Here is a 12,500-nt window from a genome sequence, read left to right as displayed (position 1 = left end):
ATAATAAGCAGCATTTTACGGCGCGCGCTATGCATGAGGCCGCCTTGGGGGGTTTCCCGACATGTCGTTTCAGTAAATTAAAGGGTGTTTCACTGTTTCATGTTGTCGTTGCTGTGGACCTTCTTAATACCTTGGAAAATGCCGTTTAATACTTTTTAATAGCCTTAATTTTCGCTAAATTGATTTATCAACTTTTAATACTTTTTAAGACCCCGCGGACACCCTGTAATGGTTACACAAGACAAAACATCGTTATGACATCATAAAGTGGTCAACATCTCAGACAGGTTTTTATAGAAATAGATCAGGACAAAAAGAGAGAGAATCTTTGTTCCTGAAACTTTCAGTCTCTTTCCACAGAGGGGACACATGTTGATGTAGAAGAGACATGAAGAAGAGGGGACACATGTTGATGTAGAAGAGACATGGAGAAGAGGGGACACATGTTGATGTAGAAGAGACATGAAGAAGAGGGGACACATGTTGATGTAGAAGAGACATGAAGAAGAGGGGACACATGTTGATGTAGAAGAGACATGAAGAAGAGGGGACACATGTTGATGTAGAAGAGACATGGAGAAGAGGGGACACATGTTAATGTAGAAGAGACATGGAGAAGAGGGGACACATGTTGATGTAGAAGAGACATGAAGAAGAGGGGACACATGTTGATGTAGAAGAGACATGGAGAAGAGGGGACACATGTTGATGTAGAAGAGACATGAAGAAGAGGAGACACATGTTGATGTAGAAGAGACATGAAGAAGAGGGGACACATGTTGATGTAGAAGAGACATGAAGAAGAGGGGACACATGTTGATGTAGAAGAGACATGGAGAAGAGGGGACACATGTTGATGTAGAAGAGACATGAAGAAGAGGGGACACATGTTGATGTAGAAGAGACATGGAGAAGAGGGGACACATGTTGATGTAGAAGAGACATGAAGAAGAGGAGACACATGTTGATGTAGAAGAGACATGAAGAAGAGGGGACACATGTTGATGTAGAAGAGACATGGAGAAGAGGGGACACATGTTGATGTAGAAGAGACATGAAGAAGAGGGGACACATGTTGATGTAGAAGAGACATGGAGAAGAGGGGACACATGTTGATGTAGAAGAGACATGAAGAAGAGGAGACACATGTTGATGTAGAAGAGACATGAAGAAGAGGGGACACATGTTGATGTAGAAGAGACATGGAGAAGAGGGGACACATGTTGATGTAGAAGAGACATGAAGAAGAGGGGACACATGTTGATGTAGAAGAGACATGGAGAAGAGGGGACACATGTTGATGTAGAAGAGACATGAAGAAGAGGGGACACATGTTGATGTAGAAGAGACATGAAGAAAAGGGGACACATGTTGATGTAGAGGAGACATGAAGAAGAGGGGACACATGTTGATGTAGAAAAGACATGAAGAAGAGGGGACACATGTTGATGTAGAAGAGACATGGAGAAGAGGGGACACATGTTGATGTAGAAGAGACATGAAGAAGAGGAGACACATGTTGATGTAGAAGAGACATGAAGAAGAGGGGACACATGTTGATGTAGAAGAGACATGGAGAAGAGGGGACACATGTTGATGTAGAAGAGACATGAAGAAGAGGGGACACATGTTGATGTAGAAGAGACATGGAGAAGAGGGGACACATGTTGATGTAGAAGAGACATGAAGAAGAGGGGACACATGTTGATGTAGAAGAGACATGGAGAAGAGGGGACACATGTTGATGTAGAAGAGACATGAAGAAGAGGGGACACATGTTGATGTAGAAGAGACATGGAGAAGAGGGGACACATGTTGATGTAGAAGAGACATGAAGAAGAGGGGACACATGTTGATGTAGAAGAGACATGGAGAAGAGGGGACACATGTTGATGTAGAAGAGACATGAAGAAGAGGAGACACATGTTGATGTAGAAGAGACATGAAGAAGAGGGGACACATGTTGATGTAGAAGAGACATGGAGAAGAGGGGACACATGTTGATGTAGAAGAGACATGAAGAAGAGGGGACACATGTTGATGTAGAAGAGACATGGAGAAGAGGGGACACATGTTGATGTAGAAGAGACATGAAGAAGAGGAGACACATGTTGATGTAGAAGAGACATGAAGAAGAGGGGACACATGTTGATGTAGAAGAGACATGGAGAAGAGGGGACACATGTTGATGTAGAAGAGACATGAAGAAGAGGGGACACATGTTGATGTAGAGGAGACATGAAGAAGAGGGGACACATGTTGATGTAGAAAAGACATGAAGAAGAGGGGACACATGTTGATGTAGAAGAGACATGGAGAAGAGGGGACACATGTTGATGTAGAAGAGACATGAAGAAGAGGAGACACATGTTGATGTAGAAGAGACATGAAGAAGAGGGGACACATGTTGATGTAGAAGAGACATGGAGAAGAGGGGACACATGTTGATGTAGAAGAGACATGAAGAAGAGGGGACACATGTTGATGTAGAAGAGACATGAAGAAGAGGAGACACATGTTGATGTAGAAGAGACATGAAGAAGAGGGGACACATGTTGATGTAGAAGACACATGGAGAAGAGGGGACACATGTTGATGTAGAAGAGACATGAAGAAGAGGGGACACATGTTGATGTAGAAGAGACATGGAGAAGAGGGGACACATGTTGATGTAGAAGAGACATGAAGAAGAGGGGACACATGTTGATGTAGAAGAGACATGGAGAAGAGGGGACACATGTTGATGTAGAAGAGACATGAAGAAGTGGATTTTGCATGATAGTTGACCTGTAATACAGTTAGTAAATCCATCCTAGCTGGACGTACCTCAGTGAGTCTGATCAGAGACTCGAGCTGCCGCGTGGTGATGGGGGTGGAGTCAGCAGAGTTCCCCTGAGATCTCAGCGACAGGTAAAACTCCTGAATGATCTCTGCTGCTTCAGGGGAGAGCGAGGGGTGGACGTACTGCCGAGCGTAGCTGATGTACTTCCTCAACAAAGACGCCGGGATGGGGTCTATGCTCTCACCGGCAGGGATCTGAAGACATATAATGCATGCATGTCCTTGGTTGGTTTTATTAATCACTTTGAATTTCCTTGTTGTTGAAATGTGCCGTATAAATAAACGTACCCGCAGGCGTTCAGACAACGGCATGTCAGAGTGTTCCAGCAGGATGGAGGTCTCTACTTGGCTGTTAGCCCGGGTAACTAAGGCGCTGCTGGTTCTGCCTTTTCCTGCCCTGCTCGCCATGACGTGTTCAGACAGGTGACGGTCATGTGACTCATCCGGGATGTCCAGGAGGAGGAAGACAACGTCGAATCGAGAGAGAAGCGCTGAGCCCATTCTGAAGACAGAGAATGCGCAAATACGATTAAACCACGTTATGCGCACACACACACACACACACACACACACACACACACACACACACACACACACACACACACACACACACACACACACACACACACACACACACACACACACACACACACACACACACACACACACACACACACACACACACACACACACACACACACACACACACACACACACACACACACACACACACAGAGAAATAAAGGCAAGTTCTAGTATTTAAAGATGGAGATGAATCAGATTATAATTGTGAATTCCTTCATCGATTGAAACCACTAATTATTACAATCAGGATTTTTACATTTGTACACGTCTTTGGTACGTCCGTGTTTTTTTAATTTTGTATTATTATGTGTTGAATGCCTATGTGAAGCACTTTGAATTGCCTCTGCGTCTTAAAATGTGCCATACAAATAAACTAACTTTGAACCTTGAACCTTGGTACCACAATTACTGCGTCCAGCAGTTGCTCAAAAACACAATGAATACTGAATCAGTGTTGAGCTAACTTACTTCAGGTTTTCAGAAACAGTCTTTCCTCGGTTGTAATGTCCTCCGATGGGGTTGGCAGCCGCTACGACCGACGTCCTGGCAGGAAGAGAAGAGACGATTCCAGCTTTAGCCAGACTCACAGACTGCTGCTCCATGGCTTCCAGCAGAGCCTGCTGCTGGTTGCCCAACTTATCGAACTCATCGATGCAGCACACGCCTAAAGAGAGCCGACAGAGGCAGAGTTAAACAGAGAGGGAAGAAGGTCATTAGATAAGGGGATAAAGAAAAAGCAACATGTGTCTTCTAGGCATTGAGAGTTAAAGGAAACCTATCATGATATTTGTAGGCAATAGCATATATTAGACATTAGATATATCAAAATATAATAAATATAAAAAACATGTCTATGAAGTGTTTTGCTCAAAATACCAAACAGATCACCCATTCTAGCCATGCCTCATATCCCTCTATTTCACTTCCTGTTTCAAAAGTGCTGATTTGGGGATAAAGCTTTAAAAAAATAAAATTAATAAAAATCTAAGAGGAGGGGTCTGAGCTCATGCGGGACCCGGCAGCTACTGTCTAAACTAAATACTGCCGTGATGAAACGCCATATCATGGATTATCAAGGATTCTTTCTGAAACAGTATGGAGCTCAAAGGCTTTCTCTCTTGCCGGTCATACCACAAGGTGAGTTCCTTTTTACTTCCTGCTTCTTCACACACATGCTCTCCAGTACAGGTTAGCTCTGAGTGTTAGCGATGCTAATGTAAACACCGACCATATTACGTCCAAAACAGTCGGGCATTGTTTCTGATAGCAACGTTTCTGATAGGGCCGTGGGTCCACATTTCAGATATTACGTCATATCGGACGCAAATCTGGATCCGCTCCGTTGTTCCCCCGTTTTTAGAGATTTGGGTACGGAGGAAAAGAGAGGGTTTTATTTTCTGACGCTGCGTGAGTTCCCCGACACACCGGGGACACATATTTATGTAGAAAAGACATCAAAAAGTGCATTTTGCATGATAGGTCCCCTTTAATACTTTGGGTTACTTTGGGCTGATCTGACTTCAAACAAACACACATGACTGGTGTGAGGATCTCAAGGCCACCATTATAAATAAACATAAATTATTTGAACATTAGACAGGCAAAAAATACACTTTGTAATAACATTTCCTCTCTTTCCTACCTTGGTCAGCCAGCACCAAGGCCCCGGCCTCCAGAGCAAAATCTCCTGTTCCTGCGTCTCTGGATAAACTCACTGTGAGTCCTAAAAAGCAAGAACAAAACACGAAACATTAGTGTCAGTGTGTCCACAAAGCCTGCATCATTCAGGTAGAGCAAGTTAAGACAGATTACCTGTGGTGCTTGTGCTGTTGCCACAGACATAGATTCCTCTGGGAGCCACATTACACACTGCCTACACAGAGCACACGTAAATAAAGAAGTAAGTATTCACATTCAAACAGTCCAACTATCACAGTTCAAGCAGGAGTCCTGGATGGTGCATACTGTGGCAGAAGATCAGACATTTATTTTGGCCATTCAGTGCTTGATAAACATTTGTTGACAGACAGGAAGTCAGTGTAAAGACCTCAAAACTGTGATCCATGTTCAGAGTGTGTCCTGTGTTTTCTGTTACCTGCAGCATCTGACTCTTCCCCAGGCCGGGGTCTCCCACCATCAGAATGTGAGGGTCTCCTCTGACGGGGACGCTGTTCTTCCCCGTGTGTTTCTGTCGGCCTCCAAACAACACCAGGGACAGAGCAGCTTTCACCAGCTTGGGACACAAACACACAGACTGTTTTACTCATTCCTCTTCCCCTTTTTCTCATCAGCACAACGGCAAAGAAGGTGACTCGGGCCAATGTTAATGTGTTTTGTTGGGTCATGTGACTTAGTGCTGTTGAAGAGGTCACAATGGAGGTCATTTAAGGCAAGATTGAAAGGATTAGAAGACTGACTGAGGTCGAGCTGCCTTAGCTTTACAGTAATTCACAGCCCCTTTTTGCAACAAATCAAAAATAAATAATATCCTGTTTGTCAGCTGTATTAATGGCATCACTGTGTTTCCCTTTGTAAATGGATACGAAAAGGCTGTTGGTGTTCTTTATTTTGTTGGACAATTGACAACTCACCAGGTGGCCGTAGATGACAGGACACAAAGACCTGGAAAACGGGGGAGAAAAAAGGAGTAAAATACCAAGTTTGATACTTGAACCACTAGATGGGGCCAAAAAGAGCCAGCTTTGTTTCCTTCATCAGAAGCTGTTACCCTCTAAAGCAGGGGGTTTTAAAGTGTGGAAAGGTGAGCCTCCCCTCAGAGAACATAAGAACAGCCGCCCCCCCTCCCAATTGTTATTGCTATTATTATTATTGTTTTTGTTGCTATAATGCAGGGGCATTCAATTGCATTTCAAAGAGGTCCAGTAAGAGAACATGTCATTAAATGCTCTGTTTTCGCTGTCTACCTTCCGCCGTTTGAAATTACTCCGACTGTTTCTCTCGTCTCTGTGTTTGAGTCTATCGTGCTGACTGCACCGATTTGATTGGCTGAGTAGCGTCACCTCCTTAAAACATTAAACAATAACTTTTTTTTACATTTCCAACATGGTGGATAAATCCTTAAATGCTCCCGGCAACACACTGAACGTCAACTTTGCCTCCTTATTACACTCACCCCTACGTTAGTGGGAACAATGAGTCTGCGTCTTTGATGCGCACAGGCGGATGATGCCGGGATGCAATGTAGACGGGAATAAATGCAGATCATGCTCGTGAACTGTCAACGGGGGGGGGGGGGGGGGGGAACGGCCCGCTGACGACCGGCCGTCCTGTGATTCTCCAGAACACACAGATTGCCTCTGGGTGGACGTGAAGGGAATCAGCACTTTTACAGCCTTTTTGGCGAGGTGGGGTTGGGGTGGGGGAACTCGGTCTCCAGACAGCCAAAGGTGTTCAAGTGACACTTTACTCGTCTTTTTCTCGTTATTCTTTTCTCCCGCTGCGCCTCCCCTGAAGCTCTCTAAAATCAAATGTCTGTGGTCTGAGTCAAACTACGAGTTGATATCCAGACAGTTCTTACTTTTCCAAACAGTTAAGGTGTAATACTGTAGGTGATATGAATATCTTACTGTACGATGAGTCTCAGCAGGTCGGGCTGGGACTGGATCTCCTGGATGGCGTACAGCTCCTTCAGACTGAACTCCTCTCCTCCAGAGCGATCTTCAGGAGAGCCCTGGCCTGACTTGGAGTGATGCCCTGCTCATTAACAACAAATAACACCTTATTACTTCGTTCATTAAAAAAAACGCAATAATTCAGTTTGGAACACACGCGCTTCAGTACCTTTAGTATTGCTGACTGAAGTGGCGTCGAGGTAGAGGAGGAACATACACTGATCCTTATTCCCCCGGGAACTACCTGCATACAAATGATGAGAGTGTGTTAGGTGTGTCTTTTGTTTAAAACCACTAAGACTTCATCTTCTCCGGATTGAAATCACTAGCTGGCACCAAAAGGCAAAAGATTAACCGAAACCTAAACTCCCACTTTGGTAAGAAAGTGTGTGAGTTTGTTTCTGTGTGGTTGTGTGTGTGTGTGAGTGTGTGAGTGTGAGTGTGTGTGTGTGTGTGTGTGAGTGTGAGTGTGTGTGTGAGTGTGAGTGTGAGTGTGAGTGTGTGTGTGTGTGTGTGTGAGTGTGTGAGTGTGAGTGTGTGTGTGTGAGTGTGTGAGTGTGTGTGTGTGTGTGTGTGTGTGTGTGTGTGTTTTTGTGTGTGAGAGTGAGTGTGTGTGTGTGTGTGTGTGTGTGTGTGTGTGTGTGTGTGTGTGTGTGTGTGTGTGTGTGTGTGTGTGTGTGTGTGTGTGTGTGTGTGTGTGGTTGTGTATGGTTGTGTGTGAGTGTGTGTTTACCATCATTGGTAACTCTAACTATCCCCGTTACAGTGACGGTGTCTCCAGGGACGCAGCTGTCACAGAGGTCGGAGTTCAGGTGACACTCCACGGTGCGCGGGATTCGTCCAGTCTCTCTTTGCTCTCCGCCCATCAACTCCTGCACCCTGAAATAACAAAATTAAACTATTAAATGAAAGTATGTAAACGGTTGTACACAATTGGAGACGTGCTGCACTTTTTACATATGAATATATTTTGAGAAAAGCTGACATCCACTCAAATATTCCACTTTTTAGAAGAAGTGGCGGAACTGTAATGGAGCCAATACTTTCCCTACTCCCTCTTTCTGTTCAGAGTCACAGCTAAAATAAACACATCATACTAAGTCGGCCACACCTTTCCACTGCTGGTGCTCCAATTGTGTTCAAAGGAACTTAATGTACTTACTTGATGATCTGCCAGTCCACAGTGTGAGTGAGAGGGGAACTCCGGCTGGGGAGGAAGGAACGACTGCGGCAATCAGGCTGGTTACACTGGGGGATAAAACATACACACACACGTTTAAATGTAAAACATTAAAATGTAAATCTAATAAGAGTCAAAGAGGGAAACGTGTTTAAAGACTGAAAGGACATTATATTCATGTAAACAGTATAGGGCTACACAATTAATCAAAAGGTTTGGAAAACGCAATATGGACTGGTACAATATCTAAATCGCAAGAAGCAAAATATTTATTAAACGCCAAATATGTGTTAAAATAGCATTTTGAATGAAGTGCTGTGGAGCTGCAGAGATATCCTGGCCTACAAACGGTTATTTTAAGACTTATAGTATAATGTGAATACTGTTAAAAAATGTATTAATTAATTCCCACTGATCCTAGAATTATGTCTCAATTGCAATACCAGTCAAAAGAATCTCAATTAGATTCAAGACTCAAAGCTTTTATTGTCATGTGAACATAGATACAGTGTAGTTATGACAATGAACATCCTATGTCACAGGCTCCTCCAACACAGCAACACAATAACACGGATTATAGTGCAGGTAAATACAATAAAATAGAATATAGTAGAGATAGTGCAGGGGTGTCAAACTCAAGGCCCGGGGGCCAAATCCGGCCCGTGACTTCATTTCTCTGAGGCCCCACAAGAGCTTGCAAAGAATATAACATGTTTATTATACGGTTACATGCCGCTTTACAGAAGCACGTTTCCCATAAACTACATGTCCCACAATGCATCTCAAATGTGACTTTTTTCTCAGAATTTGACTTTTTGTCTTCAAAATATGCCTTTTTTCCTAGAATTTGCATTTTTCTCAGAATCTGACTTTTTTTTTAAAATGTCACTTATTTTTTTTAGATTCTGGCTTTTCTTTTTAAATCATTTTGTGACATTCTCACTGAAGAGACTTGTAGTTATTGACCCTAGACTTCTGCTTTCAGACGTAGTTAATTATGAAGTTATTACCATATCCGATAATCATCCAATGCAGAGGCCATCATGTAATATAATACATTATTTTATATATATTAAATATTTATATATGTATTTTTATATAGTCTTATCTATAAAACTGGCCCTTTGAGTGCAACCATGATGCTAACGTGGCCCGAGATGAAGTTGAGTTTGACAACCCTGGTCTATATACAAGTAATTGGAATATTGATATAAATTGCAAACAGATGAATTAGTTCATTTGTTCAAATGGTGCAGCCCTCATACAGTACTACTTGTGTATACAGAGTGTACACGTTACAGTCAAATCATAATGTTGCAGGAGAAGGTGTGTGTGTGGTGTGTGTGTGTGTGTGTGTGTGTGTGTGTGTGTGTGTGTGTGTGTTACCTTGGTGGGTGTAGCGTACTTCCCGTGCTGCAGAGGGAGGGACTGCGTGCGCGAGCAGCCCACACACCTGAAGGCCATGCGGGTGCACAGAGGTCTGATGTTACTCACTCTGACCACCGTTCCCCTCACACACACCAGCCGTCCAAACACACTGGCTCGCAGCGTCCGCAACGCTGTCAGAGGCTCGTAGTTATACAGCCTGGGGATCATTTACAGAATGTTAAGTCTTATTCATTCATGGTTCAACATGTGTACAGGTGTGCAGTATAGCTTAGTTTATAGTGTCGTGGACAGTCCCCAACTGTCACAAAAAACAGTAAATGGAGCAGATTTAGCCAACATTGCATATTTTCCAGCTGTTGTCCCCGGCCAGATGATAACAGACACCTTTTTAAAATCACAATACATCAACAGCATAAGGCAAACTTTTTAAACAAACTACTCTTTGAAAAAAACATTACCACAAACCAATACAAGGCAGAGTCCTGCACGGGTCTGATTTTCAAGACCCGCTCCGGCGACGTGCAATACCGACCCCGCCCCGGCACATATTGCCAATTAGTTCCGCAACCCGACCCGACCCGTCGGCACAAGATCCGCAACCCGACCCGAAGCCGCATATATATGAGCAGTGAAAACGTGCAATTATTATTATTAATTATTAACACACGCAGTTGCATATTTGTCTCAAAAAGCGTGGGCTGTTGGTTCTTTTCTCCATCTAGGATGTCACCAAAAGCCTCCCAGACATTGGAATTCGCTCTTGAGGAAGTGTTATTGAAAAGGCTGTATTCTCCGCTAGAGAGCTTCACCTCAGCCATTTCGAATGTGACGCGCTCAGCAGCAGATTGATGCGCTGCAGAGGTTATGATTATGCGCGGTATATTGTTTCAGGTGAGAGTTGCTATTGTCATCTCATCATACTGTCGTGTCCTTTCTGTGTATCTCTTGCCTGAACCAAATCAAATGACAGTGTGCAGTACCTGGCGCTGATGTGAGGGATGTTGATGATTGGTGTAGAGACAGGAAGCTCTTCCCCATGCAGCTCAGAAGCCTGTTTCTCCAAATCTATTGTCAACACCTGACACACACACACACACACACACACACACACACACACACACACACACACACACACACACACACACACACACACACACACACACACACACACACACACACACACACACACACACACACACACACACACACACACACACACACACACACACACACACACACACACACACACACACACACACACACACACACACACACACACACACACACACACACAGTATTAGAGTTATGATATTCACATTACTGATAATCTATCCAATTGTGTTGCATTGTGCAGCCTCATCCCTGGACTCAAGAGGCAAACAGAAATAATACAACATTTAAACACACACCTCATAGATTGAAGTAGATTTAAAATAAATAGCTTATATTGAGAGATAATATGAAGAATAACACGGCAATACTTATTTATCAGCATTTATTTCAACGTCTAATCTTCATTTATTGAAAGGCTTATAGTGTGTGTTTTTGTTGTAACATGTAGTGGACAACCTCTCATAAATATGCAGTAACGTGTGTGTGTCTGTGTGTATATATGTGTGTGTGTGTGTGTGTGTGTGTGTGTGTGTGTACCTGATGAATGGCCACGCCCAAACAGTTGAGCATCACCTCCGGCTGTTCCCTCAGCGCTGTGGTCAGATCAGGAAGTGCTTCACACACTCTTTTGTCGCCTGTCAAATCTGCATAATCCACCAGAACACTGCCCTGACGCTCAATCTCATCCTGACACACACACACACACACACACACACACACACACACACACACACACACACACACACACACACACACACACACACACACACACACACACACACACACACACACACACACACACACACACACACACACACACACACACACACACACACACACACACACACACACACACACACACACACACACACACACACACACACACACACACACACACACACACACACACACACACACACACACACACACACACACACACACACACACACACACACACACACACACAAAGGGAAACGTTTCCATTCAAAACAAATGCATCTCGTCGCAGACTTATTGAGAAATGATGACCCGTATGGATAACTGTTTTAGAGGGACGTTACTGACCTTATCATAAAGTTGAATCTTGGAACTGAAATATTTCTCAAACACTTTGATCTTCTCCACACTGGGCGAGTTCTCTATGAAGCCTGCAAATATAGTCAGATTAAGACGATTTTATACAATTAAATGTTTATTAGAATTGAAAACAAGATATAAACAACCACGGACCTTCTGTGAAGTAGAGGGTCCACCCTTTGTACGGACACAATATATCCAGAGTGGTCTGAACAGGGACTGAAGAGGCAGACAGGACGTTAGGATTGTGAAATATGACGCATGTTGTTCCAGCTTTTTATGTCAAACTTGTATTTTAATTAGATAGAATTTAAGATACTTGTATTTACTTTTCTTAAACACGCTGTCAGCAAACAGATGCTACTGTAGATCCTCTAACACAATGTTTGTTCAATAGATGTTTGTTTCTCCGTCACATTGTTTTGTATTCATTCATAAAATGGAAGGGAATTCAAACTCACCTCTCTGGTTGCTGAAGGTATTGATTCCCCCTCCTCCACCAGTTGATCCTCCTCTCCATGGTCTACCTCTCCATCCCCCACCTCCTCTCCATCCTCCCCCACTACCTCCCCCTCCTCCTCTCCATCCTCCCCCACTACCTCCCCCTCCTCCTCCTCCTCTCCACCCTCCCCCACTACCTCCTCCTCCTCCTCCTCCTCCTCCTCTCCATCCTCCCCCACCAC

General features: G+C 43.8%; 1 protein-coding gene across 1 annotated transcript in view; it reads right to left on the bottom strand.

The window, feature by feature from the left end:
* The window catches only part of mcm8 (minichromosome maintenance 8 homologous recombination repair factor), a 20,106-nt gene that overhangs the window by 5,769 nt on the left and 1,837 nt on the right, over positions 1–12,500 (bottom strand). The window contains exons 2-18 of the mRNA XM_079688002.1: positions 12,279–12,500; positions 11,971–12,036; positions 11,806–11,888; positions 11,278–11,427; positions 10,608–10,705; positions 9,625–9,823; positions 8,221–8,306; positions 7,792–7,937; positions 7,228–7,302; positions 7,014–7,140; positions 6,018–6,048; positions 5,522–5,659; positions 5,239–5,299; positions 5,069–5,149; positions 3,895–4,090; positions 3,130–3,343; positions 2,827–3,036 (exon numbers count right to left, since the gene is read on the bottom strand). The exon at positions 12,279–12,500 is cut by the window's right edge and continues 152 nt beyond it. Coding sequence (XP_079544128.1) covers positions 2,827–3,036; positions 3,130–3,343; positions 3,895–4,090; positions 5,069–5,149; positions 5,239–5,299; positions 5,522–5,659; positions 6,018–6,048; positions 7,014–7,140; positions 7,228–7,302; positions 7,792–7,937; positions 8,221–8,306; positions 9,625–9,823; positions 10,608–10,705; positions 11,278–11,427; positions 11,806–11,888; positions 11,971–12,036; positions 12,279–12,500 — 2,183 coding nt within the window. The remainder of the gene's footprint in view (positions 1–2,826; positions 3,037–3,129; positions 3,344–3,894; positions 4,091–5,068; positions 5,150–5,238; positions 5,300–5,521; positions 5,660–6,017; positions 6,049–7,013; positions 7,141–7,227; positions 7,303–7,791; positions 7,938–8,220; positions 8,307–9,624; positions 9,824–10,607; positions 10,706–11,277; positions 11,428–11,805; positions 11,889–11,970; positions 12,037–12,278) is intronic.

The sequence above is a fragment of the Notothenia rossii genome, assembly GCF_949606895.1.
Source record: "Notothenia rossii genome assembly, chromosome: 6".
Classification (NCBI taxonomy): domain Eukaryota; kingdom Metazoa; phylum Chordata; class Actinopteri; order Perciformes; family Nototheniidae; genus Notothenia; species Notothenia rossii.
This window is presented reverse-complemented; position numbering and strand designations above follow the sequence as displayed.